This window comes from Equus przewalskii, chromosome 10 (genome assembly GCF_037783145.1).
Source record: "Equus przewalskii isolate Varuska chromosome 10, EquPr2, whole genome shotgun sequence".
In the NCBI taxonomy this organism is placed as follows: Eukaryota; Metazoa; Chordata; class Mammalia; order Perissodactyla; family Equidae; genus Equus; species Equus przewalskii.
In genome coordinates this window covers 60,353,814-60,380,094 of record NC_091840.1, presented here as the reverse complement: position 1 = coordinate 60,380,094, position 26,281 = coordinate 60,353,814, and the positions used below count along the sequence as shown (strand labels likewise).

At 45.6% G+C, this 26,281-nt stretch overlaps 1 protein-coding gene across 5 annotated transcripts in view; it reads left to right on the top strand.

Annotated features, from left to right (window-relative positions):
• NT5M (5',3'-nucleotidase, mitochondrial) overlaps positions 1 to 26,281 on the top strand; it is a 72,873-nt gene that overhangs the window by 6,642 nt on the left and 39,950 nt on the right. For 4 of the 5 annotated variants that reach the window (XM_070561191.1, XM_070561193.1, XM_070561188.1 and 1 more), the window contains exon 3: positions 5,133 to 5,193. In XM_070561191.1, the coding sequence (XP_070417292.1) occupies positions 5,133 to 5,193 (61 nt within the window). Of the gene's footprint in view, positions 1 to 5,132; positions 5,194 to 11,202; positions 19,482 to 26,281 lie in introns of those variants that run through there. The other variant, XM_070561190.1, reaches the window with a different exon arrangement.

Genomic DNA, 26,281 nt, shown 5'->3' with positions numbered 1-26,281 from the left:
GACCCAGGGGTGCGGCCCTCCAGGGCAGGAGGAGAGCAGGTGTGAAGGCACTGAGGTGGGCGAGGGCTTTGCTTATCTGATGACATGAAGGAGACCTGTATGGCTGGGACTAAGTGCGTGTCGGGGGTGGGATGGTAGAGTGGTGGAGGCTGAGGCTGAGGAGAGAATTATGGGATAGAACTTAGGTTTCAAACATGGGCTTGGGGTGATGAATTTGGATGGGCATTTCTCCAGGGGAGATATACACAAGGAGTGCATGAAAATTTGCCTCAACATCCTTAGTCCTTGGCGAACAGCAAGTCAAAAAACAATGAGAAACCACTTCACACCCACTAGAATGACGATAATAAAAAAGATGGACGATTGTAAGTGTTGCCGAGGATGTAGGGAATTTGGAACCATTGTCATTGCTGATGGGATTGTAAATTGGTGCAGCTGCTGTGGAAAGCATTTCCTCAAAATGTTATAAATGGAGTTACCATATGAGCCAGCAATGGCACTCCTGGGAATATACTCAAAAGAAATGAAAATATATGTCCACATAAAAACTTGTGCATGAATATTCCTAGCAGCACTATTCACAATAGTCAAAAGGTGGAAACAGCCCAAATGCCCATTAACTGATAAATGTGAAACAAAATGTGGCCTATCCACACAGTGGAATGTTCTCGAGCAATAAAAAGGCATGAAGTACTGATGCATTCTCCAGTGCCGAGGGCCCTTGGAAACATGGTGCTAAATGAAAGAGGCTGGTCACAAAAGACCACATAGCGTGGGATTCCATTCATATGAAATGTCCTTTCATATTCCGTTCATATGAAACAGAGGCAGGAGGTAGGTTGGTGATTTCCTAAGGCCGGGGGCAGGAGTGGGGAGTCACGGCTGATGGATACAGGGTTTCTTTTTGGGGAGATGAAGGTGTTCTGACATTGACTGGTGATCGTTGTCAAACTCTAAATATACTAAAATTCATTGAATTACACACTTAAAATGGGTGACTGTCATGGTATATGAATTATATCTCAGTGAAACTTTAAAAAAATCAGTCTGCCCAATTAGAAAAAAAGGAACTATTGATACATTTAACAACATGAATGAATCCCAAAAATAGTTTCACTGGATGGAGGAGCCAGACAAGAAGGAGTATATACTCTGTGGGTCCATTTGTATAAAATTCTAGAAAATACGATCTGATCTATGGTGATAGAAACAGATTACTAGTTCCCTGGGGACCAGGGGGTGGGGAAGGGACAGGGAAGGGCAGGCAGAGAGATGACAAAGGGGTGCTGGATGTGTTTATTATCTTGACTGTGATGATCTGTGTTTCACACGTGTCAAAACTTACCATTTTGTACCCTTTTAATATGTGTAGTTTATCGTGTGTCAGTTATAGCTTGATAAAGCTGTTCAGGAACAATCACTCTGGATGCTGGGTCTCAGGGAGTGGCTGGGCGCTGGGTCTCAGGGAATGGCTGGGTGCTGGAGCTCAGTGAGAGACGGCAGTGCCCTGGGCTGGGGCAATGACTATGGAGAGAAGCTAACAGACTGAAACATGCTTTGGAGGCAGAACCCGTCAGACCTGGTGATGGATATTGGGGGTGGAGGAAAGGTAGGAAAAAGGCTGATTTTTAGGTTTGTTGCTTGAGCAGCTAGATACATGTATAGTAATGCTATTAACTCAGGGAGGAACAGGTTTGGGGAGGGGGACAACCACATGCTCCATTTTGAAAATATCGAGTTTGAGACGCTGGTGCGATGGCCACATGGGGATATTTAATAGGCCATTAGGGATGTAAGCCTGGCACTCAGGAGAGAGGTGAGTTAATACAAAATAGATGTGTGTGTACTGGTCTCTGCCCCCAGCTCCTGGCACTGAGCTCCTAACCCTTGTAAATTCCTAAGCGATAAGAACACCAGGAGCGTCTTTTGTTCTAATGAGGTGACTCTGGGGCGACTCCTGGATGGCTCCTGCATGGGGGTGGGCCCCAGAAAGACCAAGCCATGATGAGCTGAGAACTGTCAGCCCCCCGCCTTCTCCAGAGAGGGGAGAGCGCTGGAAATGCAGTTAATGGTCGATCGTGCCCGCGTGAGGAAGCCTCCAGAAACCCCAATAGTAGGGGGTTCGGAGAGCTTCCAGGTGGGCAAACACAGCCACACCGGGAGGGTGGCGCACTCCAGCTCCACGGGGACAGAAGCTCCTGCGCTCGGGACCCTCCCAGACCTCCTCCTGTGTGTCTCTCTTCACCTGCCTGTTCCTCTGTGTCCTTTATAGGAAACTGGTAATAGTAAGTAAAGTGTCTCCCTGAGTTCTGTGAGCCACTCTAGCAAACTGATGGAGCCCGCGGAGGGGGCCGGGGAACCTCCCATCTGTAGCTGGTTTGTCAGAAGCACAGCTGATGACTTGAACTTGTGACTGGCATCTGAAGTGGGGCCGGTCTTGTGGGACTGAGCCCTTAACCTGTGGGGTCTGACGCTGTCTCCAGGTAGAGTGTCAGAACTGGGTTAAATTGTAGGACACCAGCTGGTGTCACAGAGAATTGCTTGGTGTGTGAGCTTCCCCCCACATCTGGTGTCAAAAGTGTTGTGGGTGTGGCAGTAGTGTGAGAGGAAAGGAGACATACAGGAAGGAGAGACACAGGAGGAAAAACTGGGTGGTTTTTCTTATAGAGGAGAGAGCTGGACTGTGGAGGTAAAGTTCGGGGGCACCAGCATAGAGACGGTGTTTAAAGCCCTAGGGCTGGAGGAACTGCTGAGCTGGGAGTGTAGACGGAGAGCCAGAGAGCTGGGGAGAGCCAGCCGGCAAGGCCGGGAGACTCTGCTGGGGCAGTTGGTGAGGGCAGGTGCGCCAGGACGGGAGAGCTGTCATGGAGGAGGGTGTGGCTGCCACGCTGCGTGCTGGTGGGTAGGAGGAGGAGGGTGCGGTGTGCATTGGATATGATGACCTGAGGGTCCTTGGTGACAACGGGCAATTTCTGTGGAGTGGAGGGGCTGGACGCCAGGCTGGATTGGCTGGAGCGGGCACAGGAGGTGAGGAAGTGGAGTCAACAAGTGCAGGCCACTTGCCAGGTTGTTCTGCTGCGACGGGAGCGGAGATCCAGGGTGGGGAGGGGAGGGCAGGGGTCAGGGCTTCGTATGCGCACATGTATGTTTTAAGACGGGAGGCGCTGGAATGTGCTGGGACAGGGAGGAGTGGTGGAAGGGGCATGTTGCAGTGGCCCCATCTCCCTGTGAAGATAAGGGCACGGGATCCAGGGCACACGTGGAGGGCTCGGCTCAGAGGAGGCAGGGACCCACTTCCTCCTGGCAGTGGAAAGGGAGAAGGAAGTTCAGACACAGGCGACTTTCTCGATTTCATGATGAGCAGACGAGGCACGTTGCGCAGGAGAGCAGTAAGTGAACACGCAGTAGGGCCCCGAGGAAGGCTGCCAGGCGGGCTCAGACCCTTGGGGTTGCGGTTATGATTTTAAGGTGGAACTGGCCAAACTCGTTATGTGTTTTTTCTTTTTCTCCAGCAGCATGGCATTGCTTGGGTGCAGGTGGGAGAAGCTGGACAGTCGGGTTCTTTTGGGGGCCCAGCACAACAGACCCCCATGGAGGAAGAGAAAGGCGAGCTGGGTGATGGTGGTGCTGGGCAGTGGGAGAGGCAGGCCGCCAGGGAGGATGCAAGGGTGCTGGGCCTCAGTGGGGTTGAAGACCAAGCAGAAGAAGTTAGAATGAGTTTACTGGAAGGGTAGTGGGTGGTGGTCCCAGAGCAAAGCGTGAAGTTGAGACGGCAGAAGTGATTACGAGCTCCTGGGCGGCGGTGGCAGGGGCCTGGAGACGGGTGCGGGATGGGGTTTGGAGGTGAGCAGGTTAGGACCTGAGGGGCTGGAGCTGCATGTGTGTGCATAGTGTATGTGTACGTGACATGGTCGCTGAGGACAGTGATAGGAGTGGGATGGAAGGACAACGGCAAGCCCACGAGGTGGGGGAGGGCACGAGGGGCAGTGCCTGGGCCAGAGTAGGTGACAGTGACGGAGACAGCAGGGCTGTGGTGTAGGAGGCAGGAGTGTGGAGGGGAAGTGGTCTGGAGGTGGCAGTGCAGAGCAGGGAGACTCCTCACCTCCTCTCTGAAGCACGTGGGGCGTGAGGAGCGAGCGGCTTTCACTCAGCCGCAGGGGAGCCGGGTTCTTCCCAGGAGGCCAGGTTTCAGTGCAGGCAGGAGGTGAGAGAACCTTGGGGAGAGGCTGAGTACCTAGGGGACCGAGCCTGCACGTGTGAGGGGACACGAACTTGGCAGAGGCAGTGCTGAGAGAGGGGAGACTCAGGGAACTGAAAGACACGTGCCTTCTGCCCGGGAGCCTGGCCATCTTACCATGGCTCTCAGGGGACTAGTTTGCAAAGAAAAGGAGCCAGGAAAATCCAGTCTTCCACAGGCTCAGTTTGATCAGCCAGTAGGTGCCGGCTTTATGTGGGTGTTGAGACCAGCTGGCTCTGTCAGCAAGGACAGCCTTGGGGCTGTGAGGAGAAGCAGGCTCCTGGGATGTCAGCCCCCGCGTTGACCCAGCACGGAACCACAGACCGTGGGGAAGGGGCCTCCCTGCGCAGAGCCCATGCCCGTTTCGAGGGGGCTCCTGTGGTCGGGGAGCTTAGCCGGCTTGGATCTGGGCTCCTCCTCTGCTCCTCCCTGCCAGAGGGCTTGGCAGGCATACTTTTTAGGAAGACTTCTTCCTCGAAGGTTTCTTTACTTTGAATTGCATGAGGTCCTGACTCTCCCTCAAGTCACTTGCCCTGCGTCCTTTTCGTGCTCCTCTCCGTGCCACGTGCTTCTTTCTCAGTGTTTCCCAGTTCAGATCTCAGAGGGCACTGATTAGCCCAGCTAACCTTTTGGGTCCAGCCATGCAGAATTGCCATAAGTTGGATGCCCACCCCTGTGCTGGTTCTCTGGGCCAAGGAGTGGCGTGGCACAGGGCTGCCCAGGGCCATAGGATGGGCAGATGTCACTGGTATGGAGAGCAACTCGGAGCAGTGGGCTTTCCCGTTCTGGGTGGTGGTGCAGACTGAGAGGGTTCGGTGCCGCAGAGTGGGGGCGGGGCTGGCGGGGGCCACAGGGACGTAGGCTGGCAGGCTCACTGTCCTTCCTCTTCCCGCAGCACTGACGTCTTCATCTGCACGAGCCCCATCCGGATGTACAAGTACTGTCCCTATGAGAAGGTAAGACGAGCAGCTCACTCGGCGCGGGCTGGTGCTCTGCCCCTTGTCACCTTTACCCCATGTGTAGCAGGTAAGGGGTGCTGACCCTCAGCACAGCTGCTGGCCAGCTGGGGTCGCCTCCTCTCTGCCACTTCTCCTGTCGCTCCCTCCTGTCTCTCTGCCAGGGTCTGCTCTCCTGAACACCTTCTCTAGCACCACTCTGAGATTCCGTCACGTTCTCTAGATGGTACCTGGTGAAGACGCCAGGTTCTCTGGGAAGGGTGACCATCCACATTTTAGTGCAGGGTTGTTTGTGAAGGATGGATGGAGAGAAAGTGTGTCAGGGGAGGGATTGGAGGCAACCGAAACCCAAATATTAGGGCATGTGAATTTATTTACATGAAAAGTCTTACAAAGGTGAAACAGTTAAATTACATATTGGTACACACTCACTTTGTCCTTATTGAAAAAATAGAATTACGGGAAACAGACTTTTCTGGAAGTTGGGAACCTCTGGTTGCCAAACCCAGAGTAAAGATCTGGTGCCCAGGAGGCAGGCATTCACACAGAGGTGGTTCAGGGCCCAGCTCCTGCCCCGGGGAGGTCCAAGCAGCCTGCCCAAGTCCAGGAAAGCGGGCCATGGGATCCGGAGGCTCCCTGCTCTGCGGGCTCGGCACGGCCTCCAGCAGGAGCTCTCCAGAGTGTCTTTGTATCTCTCTTCAGCTCTAGGTTAGAAACAAAACATGCACAGTCAGCCAACATTGAGTGCCTTCTGTGTGCTTTAAATGGGGCGGGAGCTCACTTACTGAGCAGTTAGAGTGGTATCAGGCGTGGCGCTCGGCGCCCACTGATCGCGTGCTCATAGCACACTGTTCCGTGGTTGTCCCGACGCCCTGTTAGCACGGGGAACGTGAGTTTGGTGAAGCTCAGAGGACTTAAGGACTTACCCTCAGTCGGTAAGTGAGGGGTCAGGACTGAAGGCCAGGTCCACTCTTCCTGGGAGAGCAGTGGTCCAGGGTCAGAGCCCAGCCCATTGGGGTCATCAGCCCCTGGACACCTGTAAGAAGTGGACGTTCTCCGGCCCCTCCTGAGACCACCTGCGTCAGAAATTCTGGGAGTAGCCATGTGTCTTTTAACAAGCCCTCCAGGTGCACCTTTAAGTTGAGAACTGCTGGGTTAGAGTAACGGTTTCAGCTGGGATTATACTGGGTGGTTAGGATGACTGTCCAGTGGTTGCTGAATTGAAAAGGTGGCTGTCATTTGTCTATTCCTGTGCATTTCAGTGTCATCTTTATGCCCACCATCTTACCCCTGTAGCCTCAGCCGGGACTCCCCTCTGAGCTCCAGACAGTTCCAACCTGATGTGTCTGTCCCTGGGGTCCTGATGCTCCATCCCATGTCCATCCCTCCCCGCTCAGGCTGGAAGTCTGAAGCCGTCCCAGTGACACCCTTCTTACCCCTCACGTCCAGCACATCAGGAGGTCATGTTTCCTGTTGATGCTGTTGCTAAGTATTTCTAGCATCTGTCCACTTGTCTCTCTCCATCACCACCATCTTAGCATTTCTTTGTAGAAATACTAAGATAGCCTCCTAAACTGTTCTTTTCAGTTCCACACGCGGCCAGAGTAGGTCTTTCATAAGCAGATCATGTCAACTCTCTACTCTAAAACCTCTTAATGGGGGGATTGGCCTAGTGGCGTAGTGGTTAAGTTCACACTCTGCTTTGGTGGCCTGGGGTTTACAGGTTTGGACCCCAGGTACAGACCTACACCACACATCAAGCCATGCTGTGGTGGCATCCCATATATGAAATAGAGGAAGATTGGCACAGATGTTAGCTCAGGGCCAATCTTCCTCACCAAAAATAAAAAAATAAAAATCTTTTAATGTTTTTCCACTACACTTAAAGTAGAACTAAATACACACACACACACAAACACACACACAAACACAAACACACAAACTCCTCGCCATAATTTACAAGGCCCTGCCTAGTCACCTCTCTCACCCATCCTAAGTTTCTGTCCTCTCTGTTCACAATGCTCCACGTTCCTCTGTTTCTTGAGCATGCCAGGTGTTCTTGCTTCTCCCTCACCCATGCTGGGCCCTCTGCATGTCTCGTTCCTCTTCATCCAGTAGGGCTCAGCCCAGCCCCCCACAGTTCCTGACCATATCTCAAGTACGTTCTCTCTCCGCCTTGTTGTCCTGTGTCTCAGACCTCGTTTCCTGTGTAACACACTGTTTGAAATGGGTCCATTTCTTTGTCTGTGTCTTATCTGTTTGTCTCCTCCGCTGGACCACAAGATCTCTGAGGGTGGGACCATGACTGGCTCACCTGCCATTGACCCCAGCCCCAGCACAGGACCTGCACGTTGTGTGCACTCAGCGTTCGTTGTTAGACGAATAGATTCATTTGTGCGGCCGAGAGTTATCAGACACCTTTTAGTAATAATGTTTGCTGTTTATTTGACGCCTCTAATATGCAGGGTCCTATACTTTTATTATCGTTTTTAAGGCTTACCACAGCTCCTTGTGAAATAAAATACTCTTCTGATCTGACAAATGAAGAAAGGGGCTGAGAGAGGGGAGGCAGCTCATCTGCTGGGTCTATGATGACGTAGGCGGTGGGGCTCGGTCCTGATCTGTGCGCCCGGAGCCCGAGCTCTTAGCCACTTCTGCAAGCAGCACATGCTCACCGTAGAGGGTTTGGAATCCGGTGAATGTGTAAGAAGAGGATATCACTTAGGACTCTCTAGTCTCACGCAGCATCAATGGCATCTGGCTACTTAAGCAAAAGTAGAGTTTATTAGAAGGATGTTGGTTTGCTCAGAGAATCCAAGGAAAAGCTGCAGAAGCAGATCTTAGATGAGCAGCTGGGGAGCCAGAGCTGACAGATGGTCTCTTCAGCGTATGAGCTTGAAAAACGCGCAGCTCCATTCGTTCTCCATCCGTTGGTTTCTTTGCCCGAGATTCGTGTTCCCAGGAGAGAGAGGCTGACTGGCTGAGCTGGGGTCCCGCGCCAGTCCTTGGCCAGGGGAGGGTGGGCATCCTGGCTGACATTCTGTTAAGGATGGGGGCGGCTTTGCAGAGAAAAACTGAGACGCTATTAACAGAGGGAGGGCTGCAGCGATGGTGGATGCTGTGGCCAGAATAAACGAAGGACAGACAGCAACAGAGCCCACAGCTATAATCCTGCCATCTAGCAGTAGAAACACTGTTAACATTTTGATGTGTTTCTTTCTGGTTTTGCTTTGATGTGTATTAAATATAATATGTATATTTTAACAAAACTTAAATCTCATATGGTTTAGTATGTTTTTTCTACTTAATGTATTTGCTTTTTTCTGTCACCAAATATTTTTCAAAAACATGATTGCTAACAGCTGAAGTCATGTTTAAATAAATCTTTCGATGATCATGTCCGTAGGGTAAATTCTAAGAAATAGAATTCCTAGCTCCCGCAAGCGGAGGTGGAGTGTGGCGCACGCTACAGGGAGAGTGGCTGTGTGCCATTGGCGCTGCGCAGGCCTGGGCGGAGCACCCCTCCCACCCGGGGCCAGGCGGGGCTGCACAGGGTCAGCTGGGGCAGGAAGTGGGGCCCTGAGCAAAGACACCAAGACAGGACAATGCAGTCTGTTTGAGGAGGTCTGGGTGAATTCTGCTGGCTGGTGGCCAGAGGGCCTGGCTAGAATGTGCGGTGGGCCAGGCTCAGGGTGCGTGCTTATCTGCAGTCTCCAGCCCTCTGGAACAGTTCAGCCACGTTGACAGCTTTTTTCCTGGAACTAAGAGGGGAAAGTGGACCGACTCTGTCTTGTGAAGAGATGAGTGTAGCTCCTGCCACCTCCTCTCCCACCGACCACATACCCTCTTGTCCCTAGTGGATGGGGCTTCTGCCCTTGGCTGACGGAGGCTGGGGCCAGGTGGGTGCTGACGATTCCTCTGCCTGGGCCTCAGGGATTGAAGGGCTGGGTGCTGGTCTCAGGACATCGTCTGCACTGTTTTGTCCCTAGGGCAGCGCTGGTGGGTGCTCAACGCCTTGACTGCTCACAGAGTTCTTCCCTCTGCTCATGCCCACCACAGCAACGTCAGCCTTTGGCGTCAGAAGCAGGAGCTTTTCTCCTCGCCTGATTCCTCTCCAGACCCAGTCAAAGAAGGGAAACCTAATTGCTATGAGCTCAACTTTTTTTTCGCTTGCTCGTTTGGTATTTGTTTTTGTTTTGTTTTTCTGGTGATGAAGATTGGCCCTGAGCCAACATCTGTTGCCAGTCTTCCTCTTTTTGCTTGAGGAAGATTGTCGCTGAGCTAGCATCTGTGCCCATCTTCCTCTCTATTTTTTGTATGTGGGATGCTGCCACAGCATGGCCGGATGAGCGGTGTGTGGGTTCACGCCAGGGATCCAAACCAGTGAACCCAGGGCTGCCGAAGTGGAGCGCAGGAACTCAACAACCATGCCTCTGGGCAGGCCTTTTCCAGTGCCTTTTGATGAGCAGAAGCTGATGAAGTCCAGTCTATCAAGGTTTTTTTAAAAAATGCTCAGTGTCTGTTGTGTCCTATAAGAAATATTTGCCTGTCCCAGAGTAATGGTGGTAGGCCCTGTGTTAGTTTCTTATTGCTGTGGTAACAAATTACCGCAAATGCAAATTACTGCTAAAAACAACTCAGATTTACCATCTTACAGTTTTGGAGATCAGAAGTCCAAAATCAGTCTCAGTGGGCTAACAGCGTGGGGTCGGCAGGGCTGGTTCCTTCCAGAGGCTCCAGGGGAGGATCCATTTCCTTACCCACTGCAGCTTCCAGAGGCCGCCTGCAGGTCTTGGCTTGTGGTCCCTTCCTCCATCTTCACAGCAGCCATCACATTACTCTAACATCTGCTTCCACCGTCTTTCCTCTGACTGACTCTCCCGCCTCCCTCTTTCTTATAAAGACCCTCGTGATTACACTGGGCCCACCTGGGTAATGCAGGGTAATCTCCTTTGACGATCCTTAACTTAATTGCAGAGTCCCTTTTGCCATATTCACAGGTTCCAGGGATCAAGATGTAGACATCTTTGGAGGGCCATTATTCTGTCTACCACCATCTTCTGTGTTTTCTTCTAGAAGCTTTATATTTTTAGCTTTTACATTTAGATCTCTGATCCGTCACAAATGAATTTTTGTATATTGTGTGAAGTAGGGGATGAGGTTCATTTTTTTCCTGTTTGCTTTTTATGTTTGTTGAGAATACTTTTTTTTAAGACTTTCATTTTCCAATTGAATTGTTTGGTTCTTTTGTTGAAAATTAAATGGCCATATATATGTAGCTTTATTTTTGTTTTTTTTTCCTTCACTTTTTTTTTGAGGAAGATTAGCCCTGAGCTAACTACTGCCAGTCCTCCTCTTTTTGCTGGGGAAGCCTAGCCCTGAGCTAACATCCGTGCCCATCTTCCTCTACTTTTTATATGTGGGATGCCTACCACAGCATGGCTTGCCAAGTGGTGCCATGTCCGCACCCGGGATCCAAACCAGCGAACCCCGGGCTGCCGAGAAGTGGAACGTGTGAACTTAACCACTGCACCACTGGGCTGGCCCCTGTAGCTTTATTTTTGTACTCTCTATTTCATTCCACTGATATGCATGTTTCTCTTTATGCCAATGCCACGCTGTCTTAATAATGAATATTGATAGCATGAGCCGGCCCTGTGGCTGCGTGGTTAAGTTTGCATGCTCTGCTTCAGCGGCCTGGGGTCTGCCAGGTCGGATCCTGGGTGCGGACCTAGTACCACTCATCAGGCCACACTGAGGCAGCGGCCCATGTGAGCTCAATTTCTTTGTCATACCTAGGGAATCAGAACTGGGCGATATTCAGGTTATTAGGACCTTCTTTCTGGCTGGAGCTTGCTGATATTTTAAACCCAAACCTGCTCAATAATAGTGGGTATTAATGCATGAGTTGGTAGGTAGTATATGCAGGCGAGGGCTTTACCTGTGCAGATCCATTTCACCTTCATAATGGCCCTTTGACATAGGTATGTTATTATCCCCACTTTACAGATGAGGAAACTGAGGCACAGGAGGTTAAGTCACTTGCCCAAGGTCAGCAGCAAGAAATGGCGAATCAGGCTTGGGCATTCTGGCTCCAGAGCCTGTCATCGGTGCCTCTGTGCCACGCTGCCTCCCTTCTCTAACTTCACCCAACTCAGAGCTTAGTGAGCATGATATTACCATTTTTTCCAAGAGAGAGATTTTAAAAACTCCACGGCAAATTCTTGAGGCTCACACATGACGTGGTGCTCCACTTTTCCTCATTCAGCAAGGTGAGTGATCACAGTGGGGTTAAGTGAGATGCTTGGTTGTAATGGTGGGACGGGTTCTTTTCATTTGAAGTCTGGTCTCCAGATCACATGTCAGCTAGATTCTGTGTTTGATTTTAAGAATAAATGGTAAACATTTCCACCCCATAATTGAGCCTCTTAACCTCAAATAAAAAAACATAGGCCATTTTTTGAATTTAAGAAGATAATGAATTAAATTTCTTCATGCCTTTCCCACCAAACTGTCTGACTGTTCCCAACACGGGCCCTCTTGTCAGACTTAACTAACAGGCACATTGCTTTCTCTTGCCACCAAAAGCAACCACAGGTCCTTTGAGGGACAGTGTGCGAGCCATGCTGCCAGCATTTCAGGAACTTCCCCTCGTGGCATCTCCCACTTTGTGTGCTACCTAGGAATCTGAAACTGGGGCTTGTGGCATGTTTTGGCCCAAACCAGTGTTTACTAAAAAATTGAGTGTTCGTTGTAGTTGGCGTAGGTCTTCTTTTCGGGATGGTGGAAATGTACAAGAATTGGCTCGGTGATGGCTGCACAACACGGTGGATTATTAGAGAACTACTGAATCGTACACTCGAAGTTGGTGAATTTTACAATATGTGAATTATATGTCAAAACAGACTGTAGAGTGGAGTAAAAGGAGACAGCATTTTATAATATAAAAAACTAATACACCAGGAAAAGAGGAGGACTCAAATAAAATCAGAAATGAAAAAGGAGATGTCAAAACTGATACCATAGATATATAAAGAATGAAGAATTATACACCAACAAATTAGCCAACCTAGAATAAATGGATAAATTCCTACAAACATACCACCTACCAAGACTGAATCATGAAGAAATAGAAAATGTGAACAGACTGACTGCCAGCAAGGAGGCTGAATCAGTGATCAAAAAACCTCCCAACAAATAAAAGCCCAGAACCAGACGGCTCTACTGGTGAATTCTACTAAACATTAAAAAATTGATACTAATCCTTCTCAACCTGTTCCAGAAAATAGAAGAGCGGGGAACTCTTCCAAATACGTTGTACAAGGCCAGCATTACCCTGATGCCAAAACCAGACAAGGATGCCACAGAAAAAGAAAATTACAGGCCAATATCCCTGATGAGTGTAGATGCAAAAATCCTAAACAAAATAATAGCAAACCAAATTCAACAATCTGTTAGAAAGATCATACACCACGATCAAGTGGGATTTATTCCAGGGATGCAAAGATGGTTTAACATCCACAAATCAGTCAGTGTGGTACACTACATTAACAAAGTGAAGGAAAGAAATCAAATGATTATCTCAATAGATGTGGAAGAAGCATTTCATAAAATGGACATCCATTTATAATAAAAAAACCCTCGACAAAGCGGATACAGGCACCTTGGAGATACTGCAGGTTCAGTTCCAGACCACTGCAATAAGGTGAATATCACAATAAAGCAAGTGTCGTGAATGTTTTGGTTTCCGGTACAAATAAAAGTTATGTTTACACTATACTGTAATCTGTTAAATGTGCAATAGTATTATGTCCAGAAAAAGAGATGTACATACCTTAATTAAAAAAATACTTTTTTGCTCAAAAATGCTATCCATCATCTGAGCCTTCAGCGAGTTGTCATCTTTTTGCTGGTGGAGGGTCTTGTAAAAAACACTCTATCCGCAAAGCTCAGTAAAACAAGGTCTGCGTGTGTAGAGGGAACACACCTCAGCATGATAAAGGCCATGTGTGACAAGCCCACTGCTAACATGGTATTCAGTGGTGAAAAGTTGAAAGCTTTTCCTGTAAGATCAGGAACAAGACAAGGATGTTCACTCTTACCATTTTTAGTCATTTTATTTGTTGTAGCCAGAGAAGTTAGGCAAGAAAAAGAAAAGAAAAGCCATCCAAATTGGAAAGTAAGAAGTAAAACTGTCACTATTTGTAGATGGCATGATATTATATAGAGAGAGTTGTGAAGACTCCGTCAAAAAACTGTTAGAACTAATAAATGAATTCAGTGAAGTTGCAGGATACAAAATCAATACACAAAAATCTGTTGTGTTTCTATACACCAACAGCAAACTATCAGAGAAATTAAGAAAACAATTCCATTTACAATTGCATCAAAAAGAATAAAGGACCTAGGAATAAATTTAAACAAGGAAGTAAAAAACCTGTATATTGAAAACTACAAGACATTAAAGAAAGAAATTGAAGAAGACGCAAATAAATGGAAAGATATCCCATGCTCATGCATTGGAAGAACTAATATTGTTAAAATGTCCATCTTACCCAAAGCAATACACAGATTCAATGCAATCGCTATCAAAATTCCAATGGTGTTTTTCACAGATATAGAACAAACAATCCTAAAATTTGTATGGAACCACAAAATCACCAAAATTTTTACGGAAACGGAATAGCCAAAGCAGTCTTGAGAAAGAAGAACAAAGCTGGAGGCATCGTGCTCCCTGATTTCAAACTTACTGCAAAACTAAAGTAATTTAAAAAGTGTGGTATTGGCATAAAAACAGACACATAGATCAATGGAACAGAATAGAGAGCCCAGAAATAAACACAGCAAATATGGTCAATTAATCTATGACAAGGAACCAAGAATATACAATGAGGAAAGGACAATTTCTTTAGTAAATGTGTTGGGAAAACTGGACAGCCACATGAAAAAGAATGAAACTGGATGCCTACCTTAACACCACACACAAAAATTAATTCAAAATGGATTGAAGATTTGAACGTAAGACCTAAGTGGAGTAACTTGTACAGAGAAAGAGAAATATCCCATGGTCTCACTCACATGTGGAATCTTAAAAACAAAACAAAGCGTGAAAACAGAAACCAAACTCACGGAGAGCAGATTGGTGGTTACAAGAGGCAGGAGGTGGGGGTGGGAGAAATGGGTGAACTGTTCTTTGTTTTTTAGTTTAATAAATTGAATAAAAAATTTTTAAAAACTAATAGAACTGCAAGGAGAAATAGACAAGTTCACAATTGTCAGAGATTTTAATATTCTTGTGTTAACGACTGATAGAATAAGGAGACAGAAAACCAGGCAGGAAGTAGAGCCGGCTTGCCCGCCTGACGCCTGCCTGGCGCTCCACACCACAGCAGCAGACGGACGTTCTTGTCCCGTGCATGCGGAACCTTTAGCAAGACAGGCATTATCTTGAGATGGTGAATATACTAAAACCCACTGGATTGTACACTTTAAATTGGTGAATTTTATGGTATGTGAATTATTGCTAAAAAAAGTTGGCTGTTGAGATGGTTGATACTTCCGAAACTAACCTCTTCTTCTGCTTAGATGTGGTCATTTTATGCTCATGATGGGAGATGTGGACAGAAGTGTGTGATACCTTTACAGGGCCCTGGGTCAAACCATTTTTCCTTAAAACCTTGGCTTTCATGCTACTGTTGGTCACATCTCTTGCTAAAAGAAGTGGGCCACTATTGAAGACGCCCGTTACTGGGCAGGAGCGTGTCCCTCACCCCCAGCACTTGCGCCTCCTTCCCTGGTTTGAGGTCCGTCCTGGGATCTGCTCATCTGAGCAGAGGAGGACTTTGGGAGGCCTCCATCCAACATTTGAATAGCGAGGACCACGTCTAGCTCGGAGATCTCCGTCTCTGAGCTGCTGCTTTGCTTGTGGACCCGTGAGCCACACGGCTCCGAGGGGGCTGTGAGGTGGTGTCAGGGAGCTGCCGCAGGCCCACTGCTGCCACCCTGGACATTCTGCCCCTGCTGTCCCTTCCAGCACCGAACTTACCCCGTTGCCGCCTTGTCCTCACTCAGGGAATCCTTGGCTCCCACAGTCATTGGTCTCATGGACTTGCTGTTCATACTCCAGGCCTGAGAAGGTCGCCTCTCTTGCGAGTCCTCCTGGTGACTCCTGCTACATGTAGTTTAGACTCAGTTTCAATCGTTTTGACCGATTCCAGTTTAGAAATAACACCACCATTTTACACTTGGACAACTCTACATTCATCGGGGCCGAACTATTTTATCCTCAACTATTTTGAGGAAGCAAAATTATAATCGGGTGAATGAGCCACCTTTCTCTTCCAAAACCTAATTAGCACTGCATTGTCCAAGACCTGCCTTGTCCTCAGAGGTGTCCCTAGGATGGTTGCCCTCACTGAGCCCTGGCTGAGCCTGGGAGTCCCACTTTCAGCTCTGGATCTGTGACCCCAGCTGTAAGCTCCTCGATTCACCTCTCAGAACCGTGGGTTCTTGATCGGTGCTGTTGTGGTGATGCCTGCCATGGGCATTATTAAAGAAGATTGAGTGGTAATCATATTGCAGTACGTAAATGGATCAAGTCAACACGTTATACACCTTAAACTTACACCATGTTGCATGTCAATTCTATCTCACTAAAAACTAATTTTAAAAAAGTTGAAGAAACTTACATAAACCACCTAGCATTATGCTTGCTAGCAGTAAATGTCATCTCCTTGTCTTCTGTTCATCCCCAAATTCCCCTGCCCAGCAGTAGAGAAAGAAGGAAGCTCAGCATACTTTTCTCAAACCAGGAAGCCTGGACCATTCTGTAGTCAATTAATTTTTTTCTGCCTTCTTGGATCCTGGAAAAATAAGGTTTTTTTGCAAAGTTGCCTACACAGTTAAATTACAAGTATGTTTTTTTTCAAGTGGTAAATTTTAAAAAGAGGAAGGAAATACAGCCAACTGATGTAGTTATTACTTTCTCTCACTTTCCTCGATTTTCCAGATTTTGTTTGATAAGCTCTTACTTTTGCAGTAAGAAAGTGAATGCCTTTTCTGTTGGCGTTCCTTCAGCAAACGTGTGCTGAGCGCCTGCTACAGCTCTTAGATGTCGCATGCCCACCTCTGCCTTCGGGACCTGGTAACAGTGCAGGTGGAAGACAGCTGGCTGTCACCGTGTTACAGGCTCTGTGGGCACACCGGAGGAGGAAGCCAGGGCAGGCGTCTTGGGGAAAGTACGAACTGATCTCATCATGGAAATGAGACGGCAGGGAAGTGAGGAGAGCGAGTACGAGTGGTGGGCACACAGAGGACGCGCAGACACAAAGATGCGTAAAGGGGAGCTGTAGGGGGAGGTGAAGGGGAGGCTGGCGGTGAGCTGAAGGGGCAGGCGGGGTCTGTAGGATCAGGCCCCAGGCACTTTGGGGCCTTTGGAGGGTTTTTAAGCGAAGCCCTCGTAAATCCCACTGGCGTTTCTGCAGTGGAGGGATTGTGGAGGGGCTGGGGGCAGGGTTGGTGGAGGGGCTGGTGGAGTCCAGCCCCTGCTGGAGGCTGTTTGGAGGTTCGCAGGGGAGACAGAATGAGGACCTGAACCAGCACAGAGACAGGGGCCCAAAGGGGCTGAACAGCTGCTGTGGGGTGACAAAAGACTTCTTACAGCCACAGGAAATGGCTAACACCCCATAGAAAAATGGGGTACAGAGGCGAAGAGGAAGTTTCTTTAAAGCAAAAAACTACAGTGAACGTATGCACAGATTACTTCATTAGTAAAGAAATTAAACTTTAAGTGATTTTTCTGTATTAGAATGATAAGCACTTAAAAATTATAATCACTAGAATTGGTAAAGGTTTGGAGAAACCAGCATTTTCAGATATGGCTGGTGGAAATAAACTGATCAAACCTTTCTGGTTGGCAACTTGGCAGAATACTCAAAAACCTTTAAAAATTGCCCTTATTACCCTTTTTTGCATCAGGTTTACTAAGATATAATTCAAACTCTATGAAATTGACCTTAAAGGAGCAGTGCCACGACAGTCCCGACAGAGCACATTCCACCCCCAGGGTCCCTCAAGGCCCCATCACGGGGCCCACACTTTTGTGAGTTTACTTTCAGGAGTTTTGCCAGGTTCTCACAGTAAAGCTCAGAAAAAAATCCCTTCGTGCTTCTGGTGGGGAAAGAATATTCTGGAGATATGCCGGAATACTCTATTCTTCACGAGGCTGCTCTCAAGGGAAACTGTTGTGCCAGAGCCTGAGTTGCTGGGTTTCTCAGAGCCTGACTGACTTGAGGGAAGGGAAGTACCCAGCTCCAGCCCTCTTGCCGTCCTGCCCCGCTCAGGAGGGGAAACTGAGATGCACTGGTGAGGCTGGCAGAGCAGAGGCCCAGCCTTGTCCAAAGACTGAGACCTCATCCTGGGACTAGAGAACGTTTCCCCTCCCCCACCTCTCCACCCGTCACCAAAGGCTTATTTCCTGCAGTTTCTTTTGGCTGGTACATCATGTCTGCCTTTCAAGAAAAAATTACAAGTCATACAAAAGGGCAAAAGACAGTTTGAAGAGACAGAACAAGCCTCAGAACCAGACAAGATAAGGTTGGAATTATCAGGCCAGAAGTTTAAAACAACTCTGATTAATACGCTGAGGGTTGTAATGGAAAAAGTAGACAGCATGCAAGAAAAGATGGATAATGTAAGCAGAGGGGTGAAAAATCTAAGAAAGAATTTTTAAAAAGCTAGAGATCAGAAACACTGTAACAGAAATGAAAAATGCTCTTGACAGGCTCATTAGTAGACTGGACACAGCTGAGGAAAGAGTCTCTGCGCTTGAGGATATCTCAATAGAAACTTCCAAAATTGAAAAGCAGAGAGAAAAAAGACTGGGGAAAAAAAGAACAGAATATTCAAGAACTATGGGACAACTGCGGAAGGTGTAACGTCTGTGTAATGGGAATGCCAGAAGGAGGAGAAAGGGAAAGGAGCAGAAGAAATACTTGAAACGGTAATGACTGAGAATTTCCCCGAAATTAACAGTCAGGCAGCAAAGCAAAGGTCCAGGAAGGTCAGAGAACACCAAGCAGGATAAATGCGAAAGAACCTGCACTTAGGCATATCATTTTCAAATTGCAGAAATCAAACATAAAGGAAGAAGTCTTGTGGGGTGGGCCCGGTGGTGCAGTGGTTAAGTGCACACATTCCGCTTTGGCAGCCCAGGGTTTGCTGGTTCAGATCCCGGGTGTGGACATGGCACTGCTTGGCACACCTCGCTGTGGTAGGCGTCCCACATATAAAGTAGAGGAAGATGAGCATGGATGTGAGCTCAGGGCCAGTCTTCCTCAGCAAAAAGAGGAGGATTGGCAGTGGATGTTAGCTCAGGGCTAATCTTCCTCAAAAAAAAAAAAAAGGAAATCTTGAAATAAGCCAGAGAGAAAAAAAACCTTACCTACAGAAAAGCAAAGATAAGAATTACATTGATCTCTTCTCAGAAACCATGCAAGCAAGAAGAGAGTAGAGTGAATATTTAAGGTATTGAGAGAAAAACCCCACCAACCTACAATCCTATGCCCTGTAAAATTATCCTTCAGAAATGAAGGAGGAATATTTTCTCAAACAAAAATCTAGAGAATTTGTTGCTAGTAGACCTGCATGGCAAGAAATGTTAAAAGAATTTCAGAGAGAAGGAAAGTGATATAGGTCAGAAACTCAGATCTAAATAAAGAAAAGAAGAGCATTAGAGAAGAAAGAAGTGAATGCAAAAAAACCCTTTTATTTTTCTTATTTTTAATTGATCTAAGAGTTTGTTTAGAATAGTATTAGCAGCAGCGTATCTGATGATTACAGCTTATGTGTGAGTGTGAGGTATGACAGCAGTGAGACGAGGGCCGGGAGGGAGAAGTTAGGAATACTTTGCTGCTGTATGGTGCTTGCACTACCTGTGAAGCAGCGCGTGTCACTGTACTGTTGAAAGCAGACTTGGATTAGTTGTAAATACATATTTCAAACTCTGAAAAAAGTAAAAAAAAGAGTATGTGCTTCTCGATATACTAAGGATAGAAAGTGGAATCATATCAAATGCTCAGTTAAAACCACAAAAGGCAGAAAGAGAGTAGAAGATAGAAATAGGACTAGGGAACAAGGGCAATGAATAGAAAATGGTAACAAATACAGTAGATATTAATCCAACTATCTCATAATCACTTTAAACATCACTGGTCTAAATACACCAATTAATAGACAGAAATTGTTGAAGTGGATCAAAAAAACAAGACCCAAATATACAAGAATACAAATATATAAGAAACACAGTTTAAATATAAAGACACATACAGATTGAAAGTAAAGGGATGGAGAAAGGCGTACCATGTTAACACTGGTCGAAAGGAAGTGAGAGAGCTATAGTAATTTTAGACAGAGCAGACTTCAGACCAAGGAAAACTATCGGGGATAAAGAACGGGTTTATATAATGATAAAGGGGTCAATTCTCCAAGAAGACATAGCAATCCTTAATGTGCATGTGCCTAACAACAGAGCATCAAAATACGTGAGGTAAAAACTGATAGAACCGCAAGGAGAAGTAGGTGAATCCACTATTACAGTTGGAGACATCATCATCCTTCTCTCAGAAATGGACAGACCCAGCTGGCACAGAATCAGTAAGGACATATTTGAACTGAACAGCACCATCAATCAGCATCAATCAATTGATTGATACTTCATCCAACAACAGCAAAATACACGTTCCTCTCAAGCTCACATGCAACATTCACCAAGACTGACCACCTTTTGGGCCAAAAAACTCATTTTAAATTTAAAATTTAAAATAATAGAAATCATACAATGTATATTCTCAGACTCAGTGAAATTAAACTAGACATAAATAATAAAAAGATAGCTGGAAAATCCAAAAATACTTGGAGATTAAACAACACAATTCTAAATAACACGTGTCAAAGAAGGATCTCAATAGGAATTTCAAAATATCTAGAACTAAATGAAAATGAAATGAAAATACAACTTATCAACATTTGTGGGATGCAGCAAAGTAGTGCTTAGACGGCAATCTAGAGCATTGAATGCACACATTAAAAAAGAAAAAAGATCTAAAATCAATCAAAGCTTCCACCTTAGGAAACTAGAAAAAGAGGAGTAAATTATATCCAATATAAGCAGAAGACAAGAAATAATAGGAGCAAAAATCAATGAAATTGAAAACAAGGCATCAATAGAGAAAATCAATGAAACCAAAAGCTGGTTCTTTGAAAAGAGCAATAAAATCAATAAGCTCCTAGCTGACTAAGTAAAAAAGAAAACATAAATTACTAATAATATAAATGAGAGAAGAGAATCACTGCAGATCCTATGGACATTAAAAGGATAATAAAGGAATACTGTGAACAACTCTATGCCCACAAATTTGATAACCTAGATGAAATGGGCCAATTCCTTGAAAGACACAATCTGCTAAAACTCACACAAGAAGAAATAGACAATATCTATCAAAGAAATTGAGTCAATAATTAATACCCTTCCAAAACAGAAAGCTCCGGGCCCAGAAGGGTTCACTAGTGAATTCTACCAAACATTTAAGGAAGAAATTATAGCAACTCTCTACAATGTCTTCCAGAAGGTAGAAGTAGAGGGAATACTTCCCAGCTCATTCTGTGAGGCCAGCATCACCCTCATACCAAAACCAGACGAAGGTATAATATCTGTCACCACCACAGATGCAAAAATCCTGAAGAAGATATTAGCAGGTTGAATCCAACCACGTATAAAAATAATTACATACCAAGAACAAGTAGCATTTCTCCCAGGTATGTAAGACTGGTCGAACATCTGAAAATCAGTTAATGTAATCTACCATATCAGTGGGCTAAAGATGAAAAATCACATGATCATATCAATAGACGCAGAAAAAACATTTGATAAAATCGAATACCCATTCATGATAAAAACTCTCAGCAAACTAGGAACAGAAGGGAACTTCCTCAACTTAACAAAGCCCATCTACAAACAGCCTGCAGCTAACATCATACTTAATGGAGAGAAACTAGAAGCTTTCCTGCTAAGATCAGGAACAAGGCAAGGATGTCCTCTCTCACCACTACTTTTCAACATTGTACCGGAAGTCCTGGCTAATGAAATAAGACAAGAAAAGGAAGTAGGAGGTAGACACGTTGGGAAAGAAGAAATAAAAATGTCTTTGTTTGCAGATGACATGATCATCTATGTAGAAAATCCAAAAGAATTGACAAAAAACCCTCACAAAACCTCCTGGAATTAATAGGTGATTTATAGCAAGTTTGCAGGATACAGGTTAATAAACAAAAGTCAATCACTTTCCCATATACCAACAATGAACAAGTGGAATTTGAAATGAAAAACAGAATACCATTTACCTTAATATCCCCCCACCCCTGCCAAATGAAATACTTAGGGTTAAATCTAACAAAGTATGTACAAGATCTGTATGAGGGAAACAACAAAACTCTGATGAATGAAATCAAAGAACTAAAGAAATGGAGAGAGACTCCATGTTTATGGAAGGAAGACTCCATATTATCAAGGTGTCAGTCCTTCCCAACTTAATCGAGAGAGTCAATGCAGTCTCAGTTAAAATCCCAGCAAGTTATTTGGTGGTTATTGACAAACTGATTCTGAAGTTTCTATGGAGAGGCAGAAGACCCAGATCAGCCCACACGGCACTGAAGGAGAAGAATGAAGTCGGAGGGCCAACGCCACCTGACTTCAAGACATACTGTAAAGCTCCAGTAATTGCCACAGTGTGATATTGGGGGAAGAACAGACAAATAGATCGGTGGAATAGAATAGCCCAGAAATAGAGCCACGTAAGTATCGTCAACTGGTCTTTGAGAAAGGAGCAGAGACAGTCTCTTCAACAAATGGTGCTGGCACAACTGGGCGTTGATATGTGAAGCATGAATCTGGATACAGACTTTACAACTTTCACAAAAATTAACTCAAAATGGATCCCAGACCTAAATGTAGAATGCAGAACTATAAAACTCCTAGAAGATAACGTAGGAGAAAACCTAGATGACCTTGGGTATGGCAGTGACTTTTTAGGTACAACACCACAGGCACTATCCATGAAAGGAATAATTGATCAGCTGGATTTCATTAAAATTAAAAACTTCTGCCCTGTGAAAGACAATGCTAAGAGAATGAGAAGACAATCCACTGACGGAGAGAAAATATTTGCAAAAGACATAACATATAAAGAAGTATTATCCAAGAAACACAAAGAATTCTTAAAACTCAACAATAAGAAAATGGACAGCTTGATTAAAAAATGGGCCAAAGACTTGAACAGACACCTCAGCAAAGAAGACATACAGATGGCAAATAAGCCTGTGAAAGGATACTTGGCATCTTATGTGATTAGGGAATTGAAAATTAGAACAATGACATACTGCTGCGCACCTAACAGAATGGCCAAAATCTAGGACACTGACAACAGCAAATGCTGGTGAGGATGTTGAGTGACAGGAACTCTCATTCATTGCTGCTGGGGATGCAGGATGGTGCAGCCACTTGGGAAGACAGCTTGGCGATTTCCTACAAAACTAAACATACTCTTACCGTACGATCCAGCAATCACACCCTGTGGTATTCACACAAATGATCAAAACATATTCACACAAAACCCTGCACAGAGATGTTTACAGCAGTTTTATTCATGATTGCTAAAACTTGGAAGCAACCATGATCTTCCTTAGTAGCTCAATGGATAGATAAACTGTGGTGCGTCCTGTCGATGGAATGTTATTCAGCACCAAAAAGAAATGAGCTATCAAGCTATGAGAAGACATGGAGGAATCTTAAATGAACATTACTAAGTGATAGGAGCCAGTCTGAATAAGGTACAGCACTGTATGATTCCAACCATATGACATTCTGGAAAAGGCAGGGCTGTGGAGACAGTGAAAAGGTCAGGGGTTGAAGGGGTTGGGGTGGAGGGGAAGGGTGAACGGGCAGAGCACAGAGAACTTTTAGGGCAGTGAGACTACTCTGTATGATACTGTAATGGTGGACACATGTCATTATACATTTGTCCAAACCCACAGAATGTACACCACCAAGAGTGAGCCCTAATGTCAACTGTGGACTTTGGGTGGTCGTGACGTGTCGATGTAGGTTCATGTCGATGTAGGTTCGCTTAATGTAACAAATGTAGAACATTGTTGCAGGGTGTGATTGGGGAGGTGGTGCATGTTTGGGGACAGGAGGTATATGGGAACCCTCTGTACTTGCTGCTCAATTTTGATGTGAACCTAAAACTTCTCTAAAAAATAAAGTCTATTGAAAAAAATAGTGCTACTTTGTGTCCCTTTACAGTCAGTCCTTTCCCTGCCCTGTCCCCGTCACTGGATATTGTTGGCATGAGTGAACCACTGATGTTCTCCATCCCTGTAGTTTTGCCTTTTCCAGAATGTCATGTAAATAGAATCATATAGAAGTAGCCTTTTGTGTCTGGCTTTCACTCAATGTAATACTTTTGAGATTTATCCGTGTTGTTGCATGTATCTGTGGTTTATTCCTTTTCATTGCTGAGTAGTATTCTACTGAACAGCTGTACCACAGTTTGTTTTGCCTTTGCCAGCCGATAGACATTTGGGTTGTTTCCAGCTTTGGGCTTTTGTGAACACAGTTCCTATAAACATTCATGTCCACGTCTTTGGGTGGGCTTGTGCTTTCGTTTCTCTAGGGTGGGTACCTAGAGTGGGACACCTGGATTGTCTGGTAGGTGTGTGTTTAACTTTAAGCAGCTGTCAAACCGTTTTTAAAAGTGGCTGTCCCATCTCGCATTCCCACCAGCAGTGTATGAGCTGTCTAGTTGCGTCACATTCCATTCGCACTTAGTATTGTCAAGTCTTTTCAATTTTACCTGTTGTAGTAGCTGTCGAGTGATATCTCATTATGGTTTTTGATTTGCGTTTCTCTAATGACTAATGGTGTTGAAACCTCTTAAGTACTTACTTGCCCTCCATATGCCTTCTTTGACGAAGTGTTCACTTTTTGGGACTAATTTTTCATTAGATTGTTTATCTTCTTAGTGTTGAGTTGTGAGAGTTCTTTATATACGCTAGATACAAGTCCTTTATCAGATGATATGTTTTGCAAACATTTTCTCACAGTCTGTGGCCTGTCTTTTCATTTTCTAAGTGTCCTTTGAAGAACAGCATTTATAGTTTTAGATTTTGTATTTGGGTTATGATCTATTTTGTTTGATTTTTATATATGGTAGGAGTTAAAGATAGAGGTTTTTGTGTTTTTGTTTGTGGTTTTTTTTGGTTTTTTTTTTTGCCTGTGAACTTCCAGTTGTCCCTCTGTTGAAAAGCCCATCTTTCCTCCATTGAATCTTGGCACCTTGGGGTGTTTCTTAAATATATTCTGTTCCTTTGGTCTAAATATCTATCCTTTTGCGAATACCAGTTACTGTAGTTTTATAGGAACTCTTGAAAACAATGTGAGTTCTCCAACTTTTTATTCATTTAAACAATTGTCTTGGATATTCTGGATCTTTGTATTTCTGTATAAATTGTAGAGTCAGCTTGTCAGTTTCTACGGAAAACTGGTTCGAATTTGACTATCTGTGAGGTTTGAGAATATTGAATCTTCTGACTGATGAACATTTATTCATTTTCATTTATTTAGATCTTTTAAAGTTTCTCTCAGCAATGTTCTGTAGTTTTCAGTATACAGGTCTTGGACATATTTTGTTAAATTTGTCCCAATTTTGTATTGTTTTTTGCATAGAGCCTATATTTTTTAACTTTATTTTTTTAAATGTTTAGGGATTGTGGTAAAGTACATGTAACAAAGAACTTACCATTTTAACCCTTTTTAAGTGTACTGTCAGCCTATTTCATATTTTTGGCACTATTGTAAATGGCATTGTTTGTTTCATTTCAATATCCAAATGAATGGACATACAAGTGATTTTTGTATATTGACCTTGTATCCTGCTCCTTAGCTAAACTCATTAGTTCTAGTAGCTTTTTAATGTATTATTTGGGTTACTGAAGTTCAGCTGTGATATAGTTTATTGAGTACTTACTGTATGCCAGGCGGTATTCTAAGTGTTCTGCACAGATTTGATTTTTTTTAATCGAGCCAATGACACTGTGAGGATACTGAGTCTTAGAGTATTAAATGGCTTGTCCGAGGCCCCGTAACTCAGACGCATCAGGGCCACAGGAGAGCAGGACAAGACCCACGCCAGAGCCCTTGGTCCCGCTGCCATGTTCGGAGCACGGGCTATGTGCCAGGAGCACTGGCTATGTGCCAGGAGCGCAGAGCTAGTACCGCCGTCAGCCATGTCACTGTATGTGGCCCAGGCTGCTTGCTGAGGAGGACGTCCAGCCATGAGAAGCCAGCCATGCCTGTGCAGGAGAGGCGGCGGTGCTGGGGAGGGCCCGGGTGGCAGCCGGCAGGGCTCTGGAGGCGCAGACCCCGTGTTCATCGGGGCTTCGCACTCGCTGAATCTCTCTGAGCCTCAGTTTCTTTGTACAGAATCTGTTCGCCTGATGCTGTGACCCTTTAAAACTGTAAATCCAGTTGTGTCATTTTCCTAAATAAAATTATTTTGTTGTAGTTATTTGGTGCCGCTTCACTTGTGGTCCGCCGACAGGTGCTGGCCCAAGATGAAACACAGAAATTGGGTGTGAGTGATGGGAAATGCTCGCAGCCGTTTGATGTGGATGCAGCATCCAAGCACGTGGTTGGAGTTCATATGTTACAGAAGTATCAGTCCAGGATAAATTGGAAATTAAACAAATGGTCCTTCTCCACAGACAGTTTGTGAAACCCGACTCTAACGGACTCCCATGGACTTAGAACAAAGTTGTGTCCCCTACTGCAGCCCATGAGGCCACGGGACCAGGCCTGCCCAGCGCCTCACTCTGCCCCCTGCTCCCGCTGCTCCCCGCGCTCCAGCCGCGTGCATAGCCACCAAGCATGTTCCTGCTATAGAATGTTCGTGCTTGTTGTCCCCTCTGTGTGGGACGTTCTCCCAGACCTTGGAACACCAGGCCGTGCCTTGTCATGAGGTCTAGTTGCAGACGT